The sequence below is a fragment of the Diabrotica undecimpunctata genome, chromosome 6, assembly GCF_040954645.1.
Source record: "Diabrotica undecimpunctata isolate CICGRU chromosome 6, icDiaUnde3, whole genome shotgun sequence".
NCBI classification, from domain to species: Eukaryota; Metazoa; Arthropoda; class Insecta; order Coleoptera; family Chrysomelidae; genus Diabrotica; species Diabrotica undecimpunctata.
Window position 1 is genome coordinate 48,282,258 of NC_092808.1, and position 17,380 is coordinate 48,299,637.

At 33.3% G+C, this 17,380-nt stretch overlaps 1 protein-coding gene across 1 annotated transcript; it reads left to right on the top strand.

Moving 5' to 3' along the window:
- Nucleotides 1-1,620: 1,620 nt before the first annotated feature.
- Nucleotides 1,621-17,025, top strand: LOC140443416 (uncharacterized). The gene is made up of 2 exons (XM_072534664.1): nucleotides 1,621-1,912; nucleotides 13,621-17,025. Exons 1-2 carry the CDS (start codon nucleotides 1,738-1,740, stop codon nucleotides 14,595-14,597), a joined length of 1,152 nt encoding a protein of 383 aa, XP_072390765.1. The 5' UTR covers nucleotides 1,621-1,737; the 3' UTR covers nucleotides 14,598-17,025.
- The last annotated feature ends 355 nt before the right edge of the window (nucleotides 17,026-17,380 follow it).

The following is a 17,380-nucleotide window of genomic DNA, read 5'->3' on the forward strand; positions in this document are numbered from 1 at the left end:
TAAGAAGACTATAAAACACTAAACTAACTATAAAATAAATAAATAATAAAAGAAAAATACAACACAATAGCACACATTAGATAATAGGTTCAATATCAATGCAAAAAACAAAAAATAAATAAATAAAGGATGTTGTCTCTTGGTAAGGGAATGTCGCTGGATTGACATAAGAATAAGGCGCGATATTTAAATATGTTGGTGTTACCCGTATTATTACCGAAAATCATATGATTTTATCATGCGGAATAGGCACCGTCCTATTCTCCTGTGACAAGCTATGACGAGCCGCATGACAGTGCTTATGACAAAATCATATGACAAATCACACAGTGTAAACATGTAAATTTCACTTTATGACCAAATCATATGACAAATCACATGATAAATCATGTAGTGTAAAGTGTGTATTAGTCTTTGTTCTTTCTCGATATATCTCGGTATATTTAAAATATTTTTATGACAATAAATACAAAATTAAATTTTCACTGTAAAATACCTGATAATACTAACCTGGAATGACAATTATTTTATCAGTTGACGTTGTGAAAGTACTGTCAAGACCTTCTGCGTCAAATTATATTTATGCGCATCATTAATTGGATATCTATTTAGCGTATTCTAAACTTCAACCAATTATACATCCGTAACTAGAATTAGCTTTACGATAAATTATTTTCCAAGTTCTATGTAAAAGACTCACGTTTTTTCTGTCTCTTCTAGCTTAATGTGTTAGAGAGAATTCGATCAACTATGACGCACTGAAAGAAGGGTTTGGGACGAACTATACACGTTAATATGACGTTAAGTTGTAATAATGGATTCGAGTGGTCTTGACTACGTCACACTCCTGGGCCAGCTGTCAAATGTCATGCGCAATATCATACCTTGTATTCATTGTACCCAGAGATATGTAAGGGAGCCTTACATATCTCTGATTGTACCATGTATTGTGGCTATATTCAGCTTGTACTTTCGTTAAAGTTAACCGCAGAAGGTATAAAAATATGGATTGAGTTTACCACAGACCATACTGTGGTTTACCACAGACCATACATACTCCAGACCTTTCACGTAAATGATCAAGGTCAAGACAGCGTTTTACTTGCCTTTCCAATACAGCCTTCAGATGTCGCCTTCAGTCAACTGTCTTGTCATATTTAAAAATTGACATTGACAATTAAATTTATGTTTGTGGAGTTTACCGAAAGTACAAGCTGAATATAGCTGCAAATGTCAAACATATTTCAGTTTTGTATGCTTCAAATATAAAGAGATAAAGCTTTTAGAAAGTACATTTTGATTATACTATTTTATGAATTCTGTAATTTTTAATTTATATGAAGCAATAACGAGTAAATATTTGTCTCTTTCAAGATTAATTGCAAACATCTGGCAACTGCTGATTTGACGATTGCGAAATCTATCAAAGGGTAATTGCTTAAAAAAATTTCTAATAATTAACTGCATTTAATCTACAAAGAAACAAATATTTACTCATTGTTGTTTTATATAAATCAAAAATTGCAGAATTCATAACATAATATAAACAAAATGTAAGTTTTATCTTTTTATATTTGAAGCCTACAGCATTTACATTATAAAAACATGCCAACACTGCTACACCGAAATTTTTTGTTCCATGTTTGACATTTGCGGCTATATTCAGCTTGTACTTTCGGTAAACTCACAACGTCTCAACCAATAATAATAATATGTTTTTATTTTTATCTCTGAGCTATGGAATTTAAAATTGAAATTAAGGACGAGTTTATTGAAAATGATCACAGTTTAGAGGAGGACGAAAAAGTAATTCTACTCTCATCTTCTAAGGAACAAACAGATCCAGACAGTCAGTTTTTCACATTAACAGATTTTGAAGACTTGAAGAATGAACCAGAAGAAAATAAATCAGGTAAGACAAATAAAATAATACTCAGCGTAAACTAATTTAGGGATATTTCTTAACTATGGGAGTAAAAATTGAAATTGAAGAGTTTGTTGAAAGGGGCCAAAGATATTATACAGAAAACCAGCTACTCACACCCCTAGATCTTGAAGATTTGAAGAATTTTCCAAAAGAAGATAATTTAGCTGAGAGAAGTAAGAAAAATAAAGTGCTTAACTTTATTTTTCTTATTACTGAATCAACTGCTAATTATATAACATGAACTTTTCATTTTGAGTAGTGTAATTATTCTAGCTTCCATTTAATCTATAATTCCCTGCAGTTTAACATGCATGATCATATAATAGGTATATTCCTTTGTTTTCTAGTGTAGCACTAGTTCCAAAAAAGTGTAGAGGTGCTACACTAAGTTGTTCCTTTGCAAGGTGTAAGTAGGGCTTAACCACTCTGTTCCATTGAAAAGTGTAGCAAAAAAAAGTGTAACATGTCTATAAATCTACACCTGCTTCTGAGAGGGTGACTATCTACATTTGTCTTGCACAGTATCTTTCAACCAAATTTGATAACTGTTTAGCTGTCAGATGAGTGTTTGTTTGCAAAAAAATCTTACTTTTAGTTTAATTTAAATTTTAAAAACATTAAAAAGCTTTCAGTAATTTTAAAAACTAAAGTTACTACTTACAACTTTTAATTTTATTGCGTCACTCATTTTTATAACTTTTTTAAAAAAGATACCTAGCTGATTATAATAAAGGTTATTTAAATTAAAGAAAGAAAATCGGAAGTGCAAGAAAACAAAACAACAAAAACCAAAGATAAACAAATCATAAAATAGTTCCTTTGTTGAGTGCCACAGCCATGATTTTTGTTTGACACTAGCCAGTGTAGCCAACTACACTTGAAAGTGCTACACTATAAAACAAAGGAAAAGACTTGGGCCCTGATTCTATTTCATTTCGATGTCAAAATTTAAAAGCGACTACGCCATGACAGTCGCAATCGCTAGCGATTCTCATTCATTTCGATTGTAGTTAAAACTGGGGATATTTACTTTATCATTTTGACACTGCTGAAAATTTGGGTTGGCCCTGTTGTTTATTGGCTGCACTACGCTTGTTGAATGTTTGTTTTGTTTACGTTACGTGAACGTTTTTTTTTTTCTTGTTTGAGTTGTTAAATCATAAATATTGGCCATTCTCAATTATATTTTGAATTGAAAGAAAAGATGACAAGAAAAAAAAAGGCGATGTGGGAGATCCTTAAGTTATAACCACTAAGATTTGACTTAGTGGTTATATTCTAATATATTTTTAAATTTACTGCAGCTTAGTAAAACTAATCCTAAACATTTTGGGTATCCTAGAGGCATAAACACCTTCTTCCAAATATGGTTCTAATACCCTTATTAAATAATTTGCAGCTTGTTTATTAAGCCGGAATTGCTGCCTAAATTGAGCATCACTTAGTGAAAAAGAATTTTGAGTATCCCGTAACATTCTTCTTATCCTCCGTTATGAACGTCGGATATCTAACCTCTCTAATTCCTCCAAAACTAGCAAATGTCCGTAAAACACAGCCATATTGATACTTTTTGCCTCAGTTTTCCTTGCAAGGATCAAAACACCGCCTACTTAAACTGAACCTAAGTTCACTTCTCCCAGTCGGCCCAGTCCAGTCAGTCATGTCAGATTAATTTCGACTCGAAATGAAATTTCAACCACTTTCTTGTGGTTGAAATTAATTTCGATAAGTCGAAAACTAGTGACGTCGTTTGGTTAGTTCAGCTGAAATCCACAAGGTTCGCAAAGTCGCATTTCGACGTCGCCATATTAATTTCGACATGTTTTGAGTCGAAATCTCAATTAGAATCAGGACCCTGGTTTATGATTTTTTACTTGGTTCCTTTGACACTGTTATTGTCAAATTGTTATTGTCAATTATTTTGTACTTTGTTCTTGTCAGACTTGTTACAGATAACATTTTCTACCTTCAACAAATCTCATAATTTGCTGTACCTAGGTTTCAAATATCTAGTAATATGTATTTCTAACATTTTTCAATTTTTTCCAATGTTCTTCAGTGTAATTATTTTGAAGTTGACTGAAATGAGACACACAAAAACTTAAATCTGGCCTAGAGCCCAGCATCACATACATAAGACAACCAGTCAATTCGGTATAAGGTAACTTAGGAATTTACCAAATTTTTATCTTTTACCTATTGACAAATTAAGTTTAGGGTGCATTGCAATATCTGACCTTTTACAGTTGCTCATATTAAATCTGTGCAAGATTTTATTGATTAATTTCTTTTGTAAAATATAAACTTTATTTCCAATTTTACTTACCGTAATTTCGGGTGACTTTGACTCACTTTAGAAGTTTGATCGTAGATTTCAGTATTCTAAATACATAAAAGTATGTTTCTTAATTTATTTGTGTCTTTAACTACTTTTTTACAAAAATTACACTAAAACACAACGAAGCGCTTACTTTATTACAAAAAAAATAAAAATGTGTGTAAAGTCACCCGCTGGTGTCGGGTGGCTTTGTCTCAAGCTACATTTTACATTAATTCTCTATAATTATTAGTGTTTGGGCTTAAGTCACCCTACAAGATGAATAATAAATAAACATTTTATTAGTTAAAAAAATATTTATTTAAATTTCAAACAAAAAAAAACTAAAAACTAAAATGAAACTCTACATAGGACCCTAGGTTTACAAAGAACATCATTTTCAAACAAAAAATGAACAATAAAACAAATTTACAAGCTTGTTTTTAAATCTGGAAAGAAATATCGGTCCAAGTTCCAATGGCTCTGTGAAATCAATATTACCCAGGTGGTAGGATTTTCTTACGGGGACTTCAGGCCATTACCACAAACTTCTTTCACCAAGTACCATTACTTGCACCCAACCGTAACAGTTATTACTGCCTCTTACAAATCCATCGAATTTTCCTCGAAAGCTGAATTTCCATAATTTCTACTACCAGCAACATGTTTGTAATTTGAGGGCATCTAAAAAAAAGTGGTTAGTTCTATACAGTTAACAAACTCTGCAGTTGTTACAAGGCTAAATTCAAATTAAAAATCAGCATTTACTTACTTTAATTTAAATATAGAACCAACGAATGACCAAAATCCAACATTCAACAAACTGGGCCAAAGTCACCCGAAAACCGTTAAATTCTGTACCACTTTGCAAATAACAACCAACCTTATTAGCATCTACGTTTAGACTGAAATACTGACGTCAGGCGGGTAAGAATTCATAGATATTCAATGTGCAACTATGCAATTAATCTTACACTTGGAAGTATTATTGGTTGCCAACCAATTTTTACAGTCAAGAAATCTTACGTAAAATGACTATATTTTAAAAATTCATTTTTTTCTTATTATAACCAGTATTACCGTGATTTATTAAAATTTTCCTAAAGTTAATATGGTACTGATGGTGCGGTATAATGAAATTTGCATGATAATATATTGTACATATGCACTAGTTACTAAAATATCTTTTTCCCAAAATGAGCCAAAGTCACCCTGGCGGGCCAAAGTCACCCGAAATTACGGTATCTGTAAAATCTTTCACTTTAATTTTTTTTTAACATAGTTTTTATTAAAATGATTTAGTTCTCCACTTTTGAAAATATTATCAAATCATCAACATACACAAGTAAAAATATAAAATAATACAAACTAGGATCCTTACTAGATCGTGTATAAAAAAAGAGTTCCAACATTTTGGAGCCTCTTTTAAACCATGCAATGATTTACGTAACTTACAAATTAAATTTTTGTCATATCCTTCAAGTTCTTCTGGTTGATACATATATACTGGTTCTTTCAATGTTAAATAAAGGAAAGCAGACTTAATATCTTGCTCCTCTACAAAAAGATCGTATTCAACAAACAATGAAAGTAATACTCTTAATTATAGCCATTCTTGTGACTGGTGGTTACATATTTTCACTAATGCTACACTGTTGGATGCCTCAAGCTACCAATCTAGCTTTCCTAACTAACTTTCTATTAACTTTTTTTTCACTTAACATACATTTTGAGTCTTATTACACTAACATTTTCTAGTTGTTTCACTAAAGTGCATGTGTTGTTTTTTCCAGTGACTGAAGTTCGTTGCTGATTTCTTGTTTTCATTCCACATCTTTGACTACTTCAGCAATGATCTCAGGAACAGCATCAAGGAAATGTCTTACTGATAAATCTGCTACTAGATTTGTCTCTGAATCATATTCACACTGTAGTCTTCAAGATATTTTGGTCTTTTATTTCTTGTACTCCTATTTTCATTAATTCCTCCAACTACTTCTTCCTGTATATTTTCTTGTTCAGTGATTTTTTCTGTAATATTTTCCACTCCATTCTCAGTAAAAATTTGTACAATTTGTTCATTCTTAATAAGTCTAATTTTATCTTTTTTAATTGAATTTTCATCAAATTATATTCCATGCATGGATTAGTTTTCTTTCTTCTGGATTCCATAGTCTGTAACCATTATCTGAATAACCCACCATAATTAGCTTTTCACTACTAGAATCAAGTTTAGATTTCCTGTTCTCTTTAGGAATTAAATTATAAGCATTACAACCAAACAGTTTTATCTTTTCCTTATTTTGCTTTTCACCATACCAAATTTTAGCAGATGTTTTGTTATCATCATTTTGTTCTGGATTCCTAGGTACTGTATACTAAATTCTGATTTCATTATTTGAACATAATCTTTTAAAAGATTTTGAGTAGTATTCACCTTATTAGTTCAATTTTTACATTCAATTTAGCAGTGACCATTGAGTGTAACTTGATTTGCACTTAGAATGTGCCGCTGGTAAATTTCGTGTGAAAAACTGTTTTTATTTGAATTAACAAAATACATTAATATATGACCGCTAATAAGTAGTATGTCCCGCTCGCTATGCTGTATCACCGATATCGTTCCCGTATTTTGAATGGAGTCATCTTGAGATGCTTTTAGGAACTCTTCTTATTTTCACATATGGCATAAATATCTGCATACGCTGCTACGTTGCCGCATCGGAAAACATGCATGAAATCGACTTAAAACATATGATGGCGTGAACATGGCCCCCGCCTTGGCAAACACTGCCAACAAAATCGACTGCTGACGCTAAATGTTCGAATATTTTAAATGCACATACTCCGAAACGGGCAACGGACACACATTGGAAAAAGAACGAGTAATGATACCATTATCAGTCTTTATTTTAAAAACTCTGGCTGCACCATCACTGCCGCGTATAAGTTCGATCACGCGATCTAACTTCCACCTTAATGGAGGTAAATTGTCCTCTTTTATGAGCACTAACGTGTTTTCCGGAACTTCACCATTATTAGTAGTCCATTTGGTACGTTTTTGTAGTTCGGAGATGTATTCTTTGTTTCATCGTTCCCATTTATGCTAAGAAAGCTGCTGAATATATGCTGGAATTTTGAGAGCCGACTCACTGAAATATGACGCAAATCTGGATCAGGATTGGTAATAAGTGGTCTTCCGATGAGAAAATGTGCAGGAGTTAATGGGGAGAGATCATTTGGATCACAGGATAAAGAATGAATCGGTCGGGAATTTATTATAGCTTCAATCTGCACAAACAATGAATAAAATTCCTCGAACGTTAAGTGCGCGTTTCCCAAAACTCTATGTAAATGATGTTTAACTGTTCTTGCTCCGCTTTCCCACAGTCCGCCTAAATGTGGAGAATATGGAGGTATAAAAGACCACGAAATATTATCCTTTAGCAAAGATTCTCTTATCGCGGGAGTGTGCTGCTCTAGAAATTCTCTTAATGCTTTTAACTCCGAACTAGCTGCTATAAAATTAGTTCCATTATCGGAAACCATCTTTTGAGGCTTGCCTCTTCGCTCAATAAATCTTTTAAAGGCCAACAGAAATTATTCCTTAGACAGTTCCGTAGCTAATTCTAAATGTATGTACAAAACAAATGTAATGTACAAAAACAAATAAAAAGACATATTTAACTCTGTATTAGTTTACAACATCGACCCTTTAATTGACTATTGCGAATTAAGAAAGGACCCGCATAATCTACACCTGTTAGAATAAACGGTGGCCCACCTGCGAGACGCTGGGCAGGTAGGTCTCCCATTACTAGCTGAATAGATTTAGATTTTAAACAAAAACATTTTACACATTTGTATACGGTACGTCGCGCCCAATTTCTTCCTGATAACGGCCAGAAAGTTTCTCTTATTGTAGAAAGTAAAAGCTGAGGACCAGCATGCATGAGATCCTTGTAAAAATGATTAAATAATAACGCTGTAACTATTATATGATATGCCGCTAAAATGATGGGATGTCATACGCAAACTCGGAATGCTTTAAACGCCCGCCTACTCTCATGATGCCCTGATCATCAAGAAATGGAGATAAATTTATGAGTTTGCTGTTTTTATCGAGAGATCCCTTTTGGCTCAAACCTTTCCTTATTTTTATACATGCGGATGAATCTGAACACATATGCAGCGGTTCTTTTTGAATGTAAAATATTAGAAAAGCGCTCAAATAAAAATACTTCCGTATTTTGTGTTTCATCAAGTATATTCGTAAAAACCTTTGTTTCTTCGTTTCGCTTGTTTCAGTAGAAGCAACTTGTAAATTTGGCCACTTATCTGAATCTTGCATGAGCCACTCCGGCCCATGCCACCATAAGTTGCATTCAATTATATTATCTGGTTCCACGCCTTTGGACACTAGATCTGCAGGATTATCCTTGCCTGGCACAGACGCCACTGCGCAAACGAAGTGGTTTCCAGGATCTCTGTTACGCGCTTACTAACAAACGTCTTCAATACATTGGCTGATGTTTTCAACCAACTAAGTACTATTGAGGAATCTGTCCAGAGGTAACACGTGTTAAATTGCACATTTTATGAATTTTTGACCTATTGGCCAAACGCGATAAAATGACTGCTCCACAGAGCTCTAAACGCTCACGACAATAAAGTTCGCTTTGTGATTATATGGCCTAGAGATGAATTCATGCTATAAAACAGAGTATCTGATTGCGGTAAGTACAATAATCCCAAAGTTTTCGCCTTCTCGTTTTCACCGAATTGAATAACGGAACTCGTAGTTGATTTATCCTGTATATCTCTCAATATTTCAGGATCATTTGAATAGAATTTACGCAATGTAAATCCTCCGCCTTTGAGGACCTCAAAAAGTTGTTTACAAGCTTCGCGCGCTTTCTGTTTTGAATCAAAATCTGTCAAAAGGTCGTTCACATAAAAATCGGATTTAATAATGCTAGCAATATTGGGATTTTTAGCTTCTTGCCCTTACGCTAATGTCATTAGATATTTAATCGCTAAGTAAGAAGAGCATTTCATACCGTATGTAACTGTAACTGAAATATTTCAATCGGTTCTTCCGGATTATTTCGCCATAAGATACAATGTAAGGATTTTTGCGCATCTGCAACCGATACCTGACCGTACATCTTTTCTATATCCGCACTCACTACATATAAGTGTGTTCGGAAACGCAATAAAATGGAGATTAAATCATTTTGTAGAGTTGGTCCAGCCATTTGAATACCATTCAATGAAGTGCCGTTTGTAGTTGGTGCACTAAAGAACTAAAGTCTGCTGCCGCTTCTGTAATTGTGCACAAACTTTTCATATGTCCTAATTCTTAGTATTCCTGGATGAATTCGCTATAAAGAATTTTAAGATTGTCATCTTATTAAGGTTAAGATTGTCAATTTGCGCTCAAGATTTAAAACCTATATTTTGCTTATCGAAATGAATCACCGAGTGAACTTATCGGTTCCTTGAATGGCAATGACACTATGAATTTGCCCGTCGCATCGCGTTTTACCGTATCCTCGAAATGTTTTTCGCATGAAATTTCTTCGCCCGAGAGTGCAGGTTTTTCATTGAAAACCTCTTCAAGATCCCAGAACTACTTAGCTGTTCTGTAACTTCGATAGAGTTTGTAAAATTACACTTAGTTATTCGCCTTTCTGATGCGTTGTTTTGGCTGGTATACGGCCCTGCTATGATCCAACTAAACATTGTTTCTTGCATGAATGGTTTATTTTTACCTAAATTAATTCTGTTTGCACCAAGTATTTGATAAAATAGATCACTTCCTATCAACAATTCAATGTTTTGTGGTTTATGAAAATGACTATCCGCTAATTTTAAGTGTTTAGGTATCTGCAAATCGCTAACGTTTATTTGAGATGCCGGTACGCACCCCGTAATTTCTGGTATTACGAAACAATTTAAAGTTGTATGAAAACTTATATCGCTACCAGACTGTATATTTATTTCGCATTTGTATCAAACTGAAGATGCAATATTATTTATGCCCATGACTGTTATGTTCGCGCTTGTCCTTCTTACTCTAAGTTTATTGCATAAATTTTCTGTTATGAATGAGCTTTGTGAACCGCAATCTAATAAAGCTCTCACCATGTATGCCTTGCCTTGACCGTCAAAAATGTTAACTAATACTGTGGACAGTATAGTTTCATCTGTAGCGCTAACTGCCGAAACTAACAAGTTGGTAGTGTTTAAAATACCTTGTATATTATCTACAGATTATATATCGCTCGCGTTTTCTATCGGTTGGTGAACTAAAGCTGTGTTCTGCTCGCTTGACCTATCTGGATGCAATAACGTATGGTATTTTGAAGCGCATTTTTGATATGTTGACTGTCTACACCGCTTATAGAAATGTCCAGGTTTAAGACAATTCGTGCAAAGATTGACCTTTCTTACTGTATCAAACCTGTCCCTAGATGAAAGTTTTAAAAATTCGCCGCATTGATAGATGGTGTGTTCCCTTTTGCAAATAGGGCAACACTGTGTATTATTCGCTTTGTTTAAAGTTCCCTATGATCAATATAGACCGCGAATGTTATGTGAATATTTCGTATTCCGTGAATATGCGCCCTCCTGAGAAATATTTCTTGTATTTTTCTTTTCAGCTTGATTTACCTCTAGTGATTCTAAGATCCACTAGGAAACTAAGTTCCTGTAGCTGGCTGTATACCATGTATCACAAAAAAAATTTATTTCAAAATGTTTAGTAAAAGGTATAAAAAAAAATACCCAAACGGGCTATATCACAAATACAGAACGTTTTCGGAATGTAAATTCCGTCATCAGTGTAACAAAGTGCACATGCTATGAGCCACTAAAATGTATGGGTGAAAACCCTTTAAATGTTATAAATTTACAAATATGTTACATTATATACTATTAAAAATTAGGATGTTTAAGTCGCCGTTGGAATTGGTAATTTTTAATAGTATATAATGTAATATATTTGTAAATTTATATCATTTAAAGGGTTTCCACCCCTATATTTTAGTGGCTCATAGCATGTGCACTTTGTTACACTGATGATGGAATTTACATTCCGAAAACGTTCTGTATTTGTGATATAGCCCGTTTGGGTATTTTATTTATACCTGTTTTGTATAAAACTTAAGAGGTCGCTGGTTAAATGATATTAGATAAATAATAATGAAGAAAAGTGCAATATTTTGTTTGTAAATAAATTAGCGAAAAATAGTAAATACAACTGTGAATAAATTACGAAATTAACTGGTCTTACTCATTATTGTTGTCTGTACAAAGAATATAGACTTACCCCTTGAAATATTAATGTCGTATTCTTAGGTGTGTGTCAAAACTTGGTGTGTTTCGTTCGTTGTCTTGGGATGAAGTGTTTTGAGACTTAAGACGGTCAGAAAAGAACCTTCTAACCGTTGCGTGTGGTCTGTATACCAAGAGGGTACACCAATAAATCACTCTATTGTGTTGCAATTTTGAGTGGCGATAGTTTCAGTTAATTGTCCTGGTAATACGAAACCGTACACTTGTTTCTATATTTGTGACCCAAAATACAAAAGAGAAGCCAAATTCTCCGTACTTAAAACATAATAGATGAGATAGCCAGTTTAACAATTTTACGAAATAATAGGAAGCAATATATTTTAACAGAGTCGTCAGAATACAGGATTGAATTAGATCACATTATAGTACACTAAAAGAAAAATATTAATAGTAAAAATATGAAAAGAAATAGTACATACTTTCCCAAACAATACCTTTTACTAAAAATTTTGAAATAAAAATTTTTTTTTGTGTCGTCGTCGTAAGTTCCATCCGGCTAATAGTTCTTGAGGTTCCGTAACATATGATTTTTACAGGAAGAGGTTGTTAGCCTCTAGCCTAACCCCCAACCTGGAGGGCCAGGGACTCTATTGAGTTGCCATACCAGTCTGTTTTGGTTCACGGGTGGTATTTTATTTCCCACCTACCCGCCAGTCCTAGGACTGGTTAGGGCGTTCCCCTCTCCACCACCTGGGACAACATCCACACGGATATATATATATATATATATATATATATATATATATAATGGGTGTTTTTTTAGAGGTATAGAGCTTTGAATTGGAATAAAACAAATACGATTTTAAATTGACATGAAATTGATTTTATTCGAAAGATTATCTTTTGGAATTATAATTTATATATGAGTTCTGGGATATGACCGCCACGTCTGGCTGTGACGTAGTCTAATCTAGAAGTCCAATTTTCGAGGCAATAACACGGCGAATGTTAATTTCCAAGTGGTCAATCATTTCAGGCTTATCGGCGTAGACTAGCGACTTTACAAATCCCCACAGAAAATAGTCTGGAGGTGTTAAATCGCACGATCTTAGAGGCAAATTAACGGGTCCGAAACGTGAAACTATACGGTTACCAAAGGTTTCTTTCAATAAATCAATTGTGGCACGATCTGTGTGACATGTCGCGCCGTTTTGTTGAAACCACAGCTCTTGTACATAATGGTTGTTCAAATTAGGAATAAAAAAGTCAATAATCATGGCTCTATGGCGGTCAAGTACGGTCCAATGATTCCACCAGACCATAAAGCACACCAAACAGTCAGTTTTTATGGATGTAATGGTTTCTTAACATACATTTGAGGATTATCGTAACTCCAAATAGGGCAGTTTTGTTTGTTGACGTAGCCATTCAACTAAAAGTGAGCTTCATCGCTAAACCTACTCGCCGAATCTACGAATCTACGCCTTGTTAGGTGATCGTGTAGCTTCAATTCTTGCACGAGTTGGATTTTGTAAGCACGCAAACCAAGATCTTTTCGCAAAATCTTCGATGAAGTGGATGGACACGTATCCAACTGTTGTGCACAATGGTGGATAGACTGATTCGGGTCTTCCTCTATGCTACGCTCTACATCAGCAACAACTTATTCTGTAGGCACTGTACGTCGGCTCTTAGGATGCGTATTATCATTTAGAGTAAACGTAGTGCGAAATCGTTCCATAGTTAATAGAATTAATTGCTCTGATGGACAATTATGTTGACCATAAAATGGACGTAGTGCGCGATACGTATTTCGAACAGAACCATGATTTTCAACATAAATTTGCACAATCTGGAAGCGTTGTTCAGTCGTCTGTCTATTCATGCTGAAATGCCAAACCAAACTAAACAGTAAACATAAATCACTTGACAGCTGTCAATATGGCCGCCAGTTAAAAAAGTATTTGCCAACTTACATTTCTATACCTCTAAAAAAACACCCTTTATTTAACATAATCATATTTATTTCTTTATTGTTTCTGTATAAACAAATTTTTAAAGTTTCGATTTTTTTTAGATTTTTCGCAGAAGAACAGAAAAGAAATTATGGAAAACATACCTGACCGTTTATGTAATAAAAATGAAGAAATAAGTCTACACTTTGAAGAAACGACATCAAAAAATTTTATTTGTTCTAAACCTTACAAGTGTGAAGTTTGTTGTATGCAGTTTGCTCATAAACAAAATGTTAAAAAACATATGAGAATGCACACCGGAGAAAAAACTTACAAGTGCGAAATTTGTTTTAAACAGTTTTCTAAAAAACAAAAGTTAAAATCACATATAAGAGTGCATACTGGCGAAAAACCTTACAAGTGTGAAATTTGTTGTAAGCAGTTTACTCACAAACAAAATGTGGAAAGACATATGAGACTTCACACTGGAGAAAGACCGTACAAGTGTGAAATTTGTTTGAAGCAATTCAGTGAAACAAGTCCTTTAAAAAAACATTTAAGAATGCATAGAGGAGAAAAACCTTACGAGTGTGAAATTTGTTTTAAGCAGTTTATTGAAACAAGTGGTTTAAAACAACATATGAGAACGCATACAGGAGAAAAACCTTACATGTGTGAAATTTGTTTTAAACAGTTTCCTAAAAAACAAAATTTAGAAATGCATATGAGAGTGCATACTGGAGAAAAACCTTACGAGTGTGAAATTTGTTGTAAGCAATTTTCTCAGAAACAACACATCCAAAGACACATGATAGTACACACTGGAGAAAAACCTCACAGATGTGAAATTTGTTTTAAGCAGTTTCATCAAAAACATTATTTAAAAACACATATGAGAGTTCACACCCGAGAAAAACAGTATGAGTGTGAAATTTGTTGTAAGCAGTTTTCTCAAAAATGTCATTTTAATACTCATATGAGAGCGCACATTGAAGAAACTTATTATAAGTGTGAAATCTGCTGTAAGCAGTATACTCGCACTAGTAGTTTGAAAAAACATTTGAAAGTGCACACTGGAGAAAAACCTTATACGTGTTAACATTGTTATAAGCAATTTACTGAAGCAAATGCCTGAAAAATACATGTTAGGATGCATACAGGAGAGAAAAACCTTACGAGTGTGAAATTTGTTCTCTCTCTCTCTCTCTCTCTCTTGCATTTTCTCTAAAACAGTTTTCTCAGAAATGTCATTGAAAATCTCATATGAGAGTACACACAAGAAAAGCCTGAGAAAGTGTGAAATTAAGCGCTTTATTGATGACATACACATATACGCAGAGCGAAATACACGTCAAAACAAAAAAAATAACAGAAATTCTGTTACAATCTTGAATTCATAAAGTCAATTACCTTGTATGGTTTAACCTGTAACAGTAATTTATGCACAGCTTTTTTATACAGAGTTAATTTTAGAATTACACTGGCATGTGGCAATTTACTAAAAAATCTTATGCAAGCATATTTGGCACCTTTTTCGGTCACAGTCAATCTGTGAATGGGGTAAATATACTTACTCCCTGTTATAACTATGTGTAGGTAGATCCATTTCAAACGGATGTTTATTTCTAAATAGGAATAGAAGAATTCCTCAGTATACAATGCTCCAAATCTCATAATTGTAATAATTCTGAGCGCTCGTTGTATTGCGCTCTTAATATTGTGATACTACTGTACCTACGTAATGCATTATCGAAAAGACAACTTGGGAGAATTGTAACACCTGATCAAAGGGATAAACATGAACCCTCTAACAAAATAGCCGCAAATGTAAGAAACAATATCAGAGAACACATACAGAAGTTCCCGTGTATAGAATCACATTACTCCAAAAATAAATCTCAGAGAATGTAATTAGGCAGCCATCTCAACATTTCTATAATGTATCGGTGCTTCTATAAGGATTATGTTGAACGGCAAATTCCTAAAAAAGATATTCCTAAGCAGTGGTTATATAATGACATTTTTAATTCTGAATTTAATTTAGCCTTCAAAGAGACAGGGCATTATACATGTGGCACATGTGATGGATATGTTATCAAACTTAAAGAGTCCGTATCCTTGGAAGAACGCCTCGAATTATAAACTAACTACTACTCTCATCTTTTTGATGCAGATCAAACTCGGTATAAACTAAAGCGACAGGATCAAGAGACTTCTAAAACCGAAGCGAACACCAAAATACTTTTGGTGGATTTACAAAAATGTTTACTGACGAATGCTCAGAGCTTATATTCACTAAAGCTATGGACTTTCACCTATACTGTCTCCGATGCAATAGATAAATTAGGATATTGTTTCACTTGGGATGAATCTATAGGCGGACGTGGTAGAAATGAAATGGCTTCATGCATTCTGAAATACATTAATTTAAATGTTAAAAAATGAGTAGAAAGAATTGTTATCAGGAGTGACAACTGTCCATCACAAAATAGAAATCTACAGATGATTATGTTCTATCTTTCGATTCTTAATCTAAAGCCACCAATAAAATGAATTGAACATAAGTACCTTTTAAGAAGACATACCCACATCGAGGTGTATACAATTCATGCACGAATAGAAAGATAAAAGAAGGCTTGCAGCCAATTTTCGTTAATAACTCGATGGGATTGGCAACAGCTTTTCAGACTTTGTGACAATAAAATTGGAGGTAGCGGAAATGGAAACCATGGACTTTTTAAGAATTTTACTTTTATCTGAAGAATCCGGATCTCATTTTCAAAATAACAAAAAAACGATAACTAATCAGAACTTTTTAATATCTAAAGTTGTTCATATGAAGTTTTTATCAGAAACACCTGGAGTGTTGCATTTTAAAACAAATTTTAATCAAGAGAATTTTGAACAAGTTGATTTCATTAAAGCTGCCAAGAGACTACCACACAAAGGTAAATGTATTGGTAATTCTAAGGAAGTTATTTTCAATGCCAATTTAATTCTGAAACCGATAAGGGAGACACTGAAACTTATTTCAACTAAAAATATAACGATTTGCAGAATTTATTAAAATGGGTGCCTAAAAGATTCCATGAATACTTTAAAAATCTTCCACGTGGTAACCTCAAGGAGGACGAGTAAAAAATACAATGATCTTTATTATGAATTTTCTGTTTAAAGTTAGTTATAATTACTGCTTTGTAACATTTTGGTCTGATTTCGTTTATTTTAAAAAATAAATATTTTCTGTGTCTTTTGCGTTTTATTATTTAATTAGAATTGGTATAATGCTGTTCGTACTTTGCATTGCTCTACTATGGGTTTCTTAATTAACTATAGTATCTAGTCCACGGTATCTATAGAATAGTAGGAGCTAAACAGTATTAAGTCGCAATATATTAAGTCCATTGCTAGAATCAAAGAGTATTAAGTCCTATAATTAATTTAAAACTATTTAAGTAAATTAAAGTAAGATGTTAGCTATTATCGCCTTTTTTATCTTAAAAAAAAACTGGGAAAATAATAACCCGTGCACTCCTATTTACAATAGGAATCCGTTTGAAAAATACAATTTTTTCAAATCAGTTTGTCTGTCGATTATGAAAATCCTCTGAAAAAGTATAATATATATATATATATATATATATATATATATATATATATATATATATATATATATATTGAAAATGTTGTATTTTATTAATTTTATTTTTATTTATAATAAATGTTGTAATTTTTAAAATCTGTGGTTCGTTGTTTAATTTAATATATACCTCAGCTAGCTCAATTATGTGTTATAAGCAATCTGTCACTGTGTGACGTCGACTCTGTAGTCTCCTGGTAGAGTTCAAAAAGAAATTAAACCAAAATTTACTTTAGACCTTT

What these genes read in the sequence shown, in the direction of transcription:
- LOC140443416 (XM_072534664.1), top strand. Translation starts at nt 1,738, where the DNA reads ATGGAATTTAAAATTGAAATTAAGGACGAGTTTATTGAAAATGATCAC. An exon ending in ACCAGAAGAAAATAAATCAG is followed by an intron (nt 1,913 to 13,620) that starts GTAAGACAAATA and finishes GATTTTTTTTAG; the next exon opens with ATTTTTCGCAGAAGAACAGA.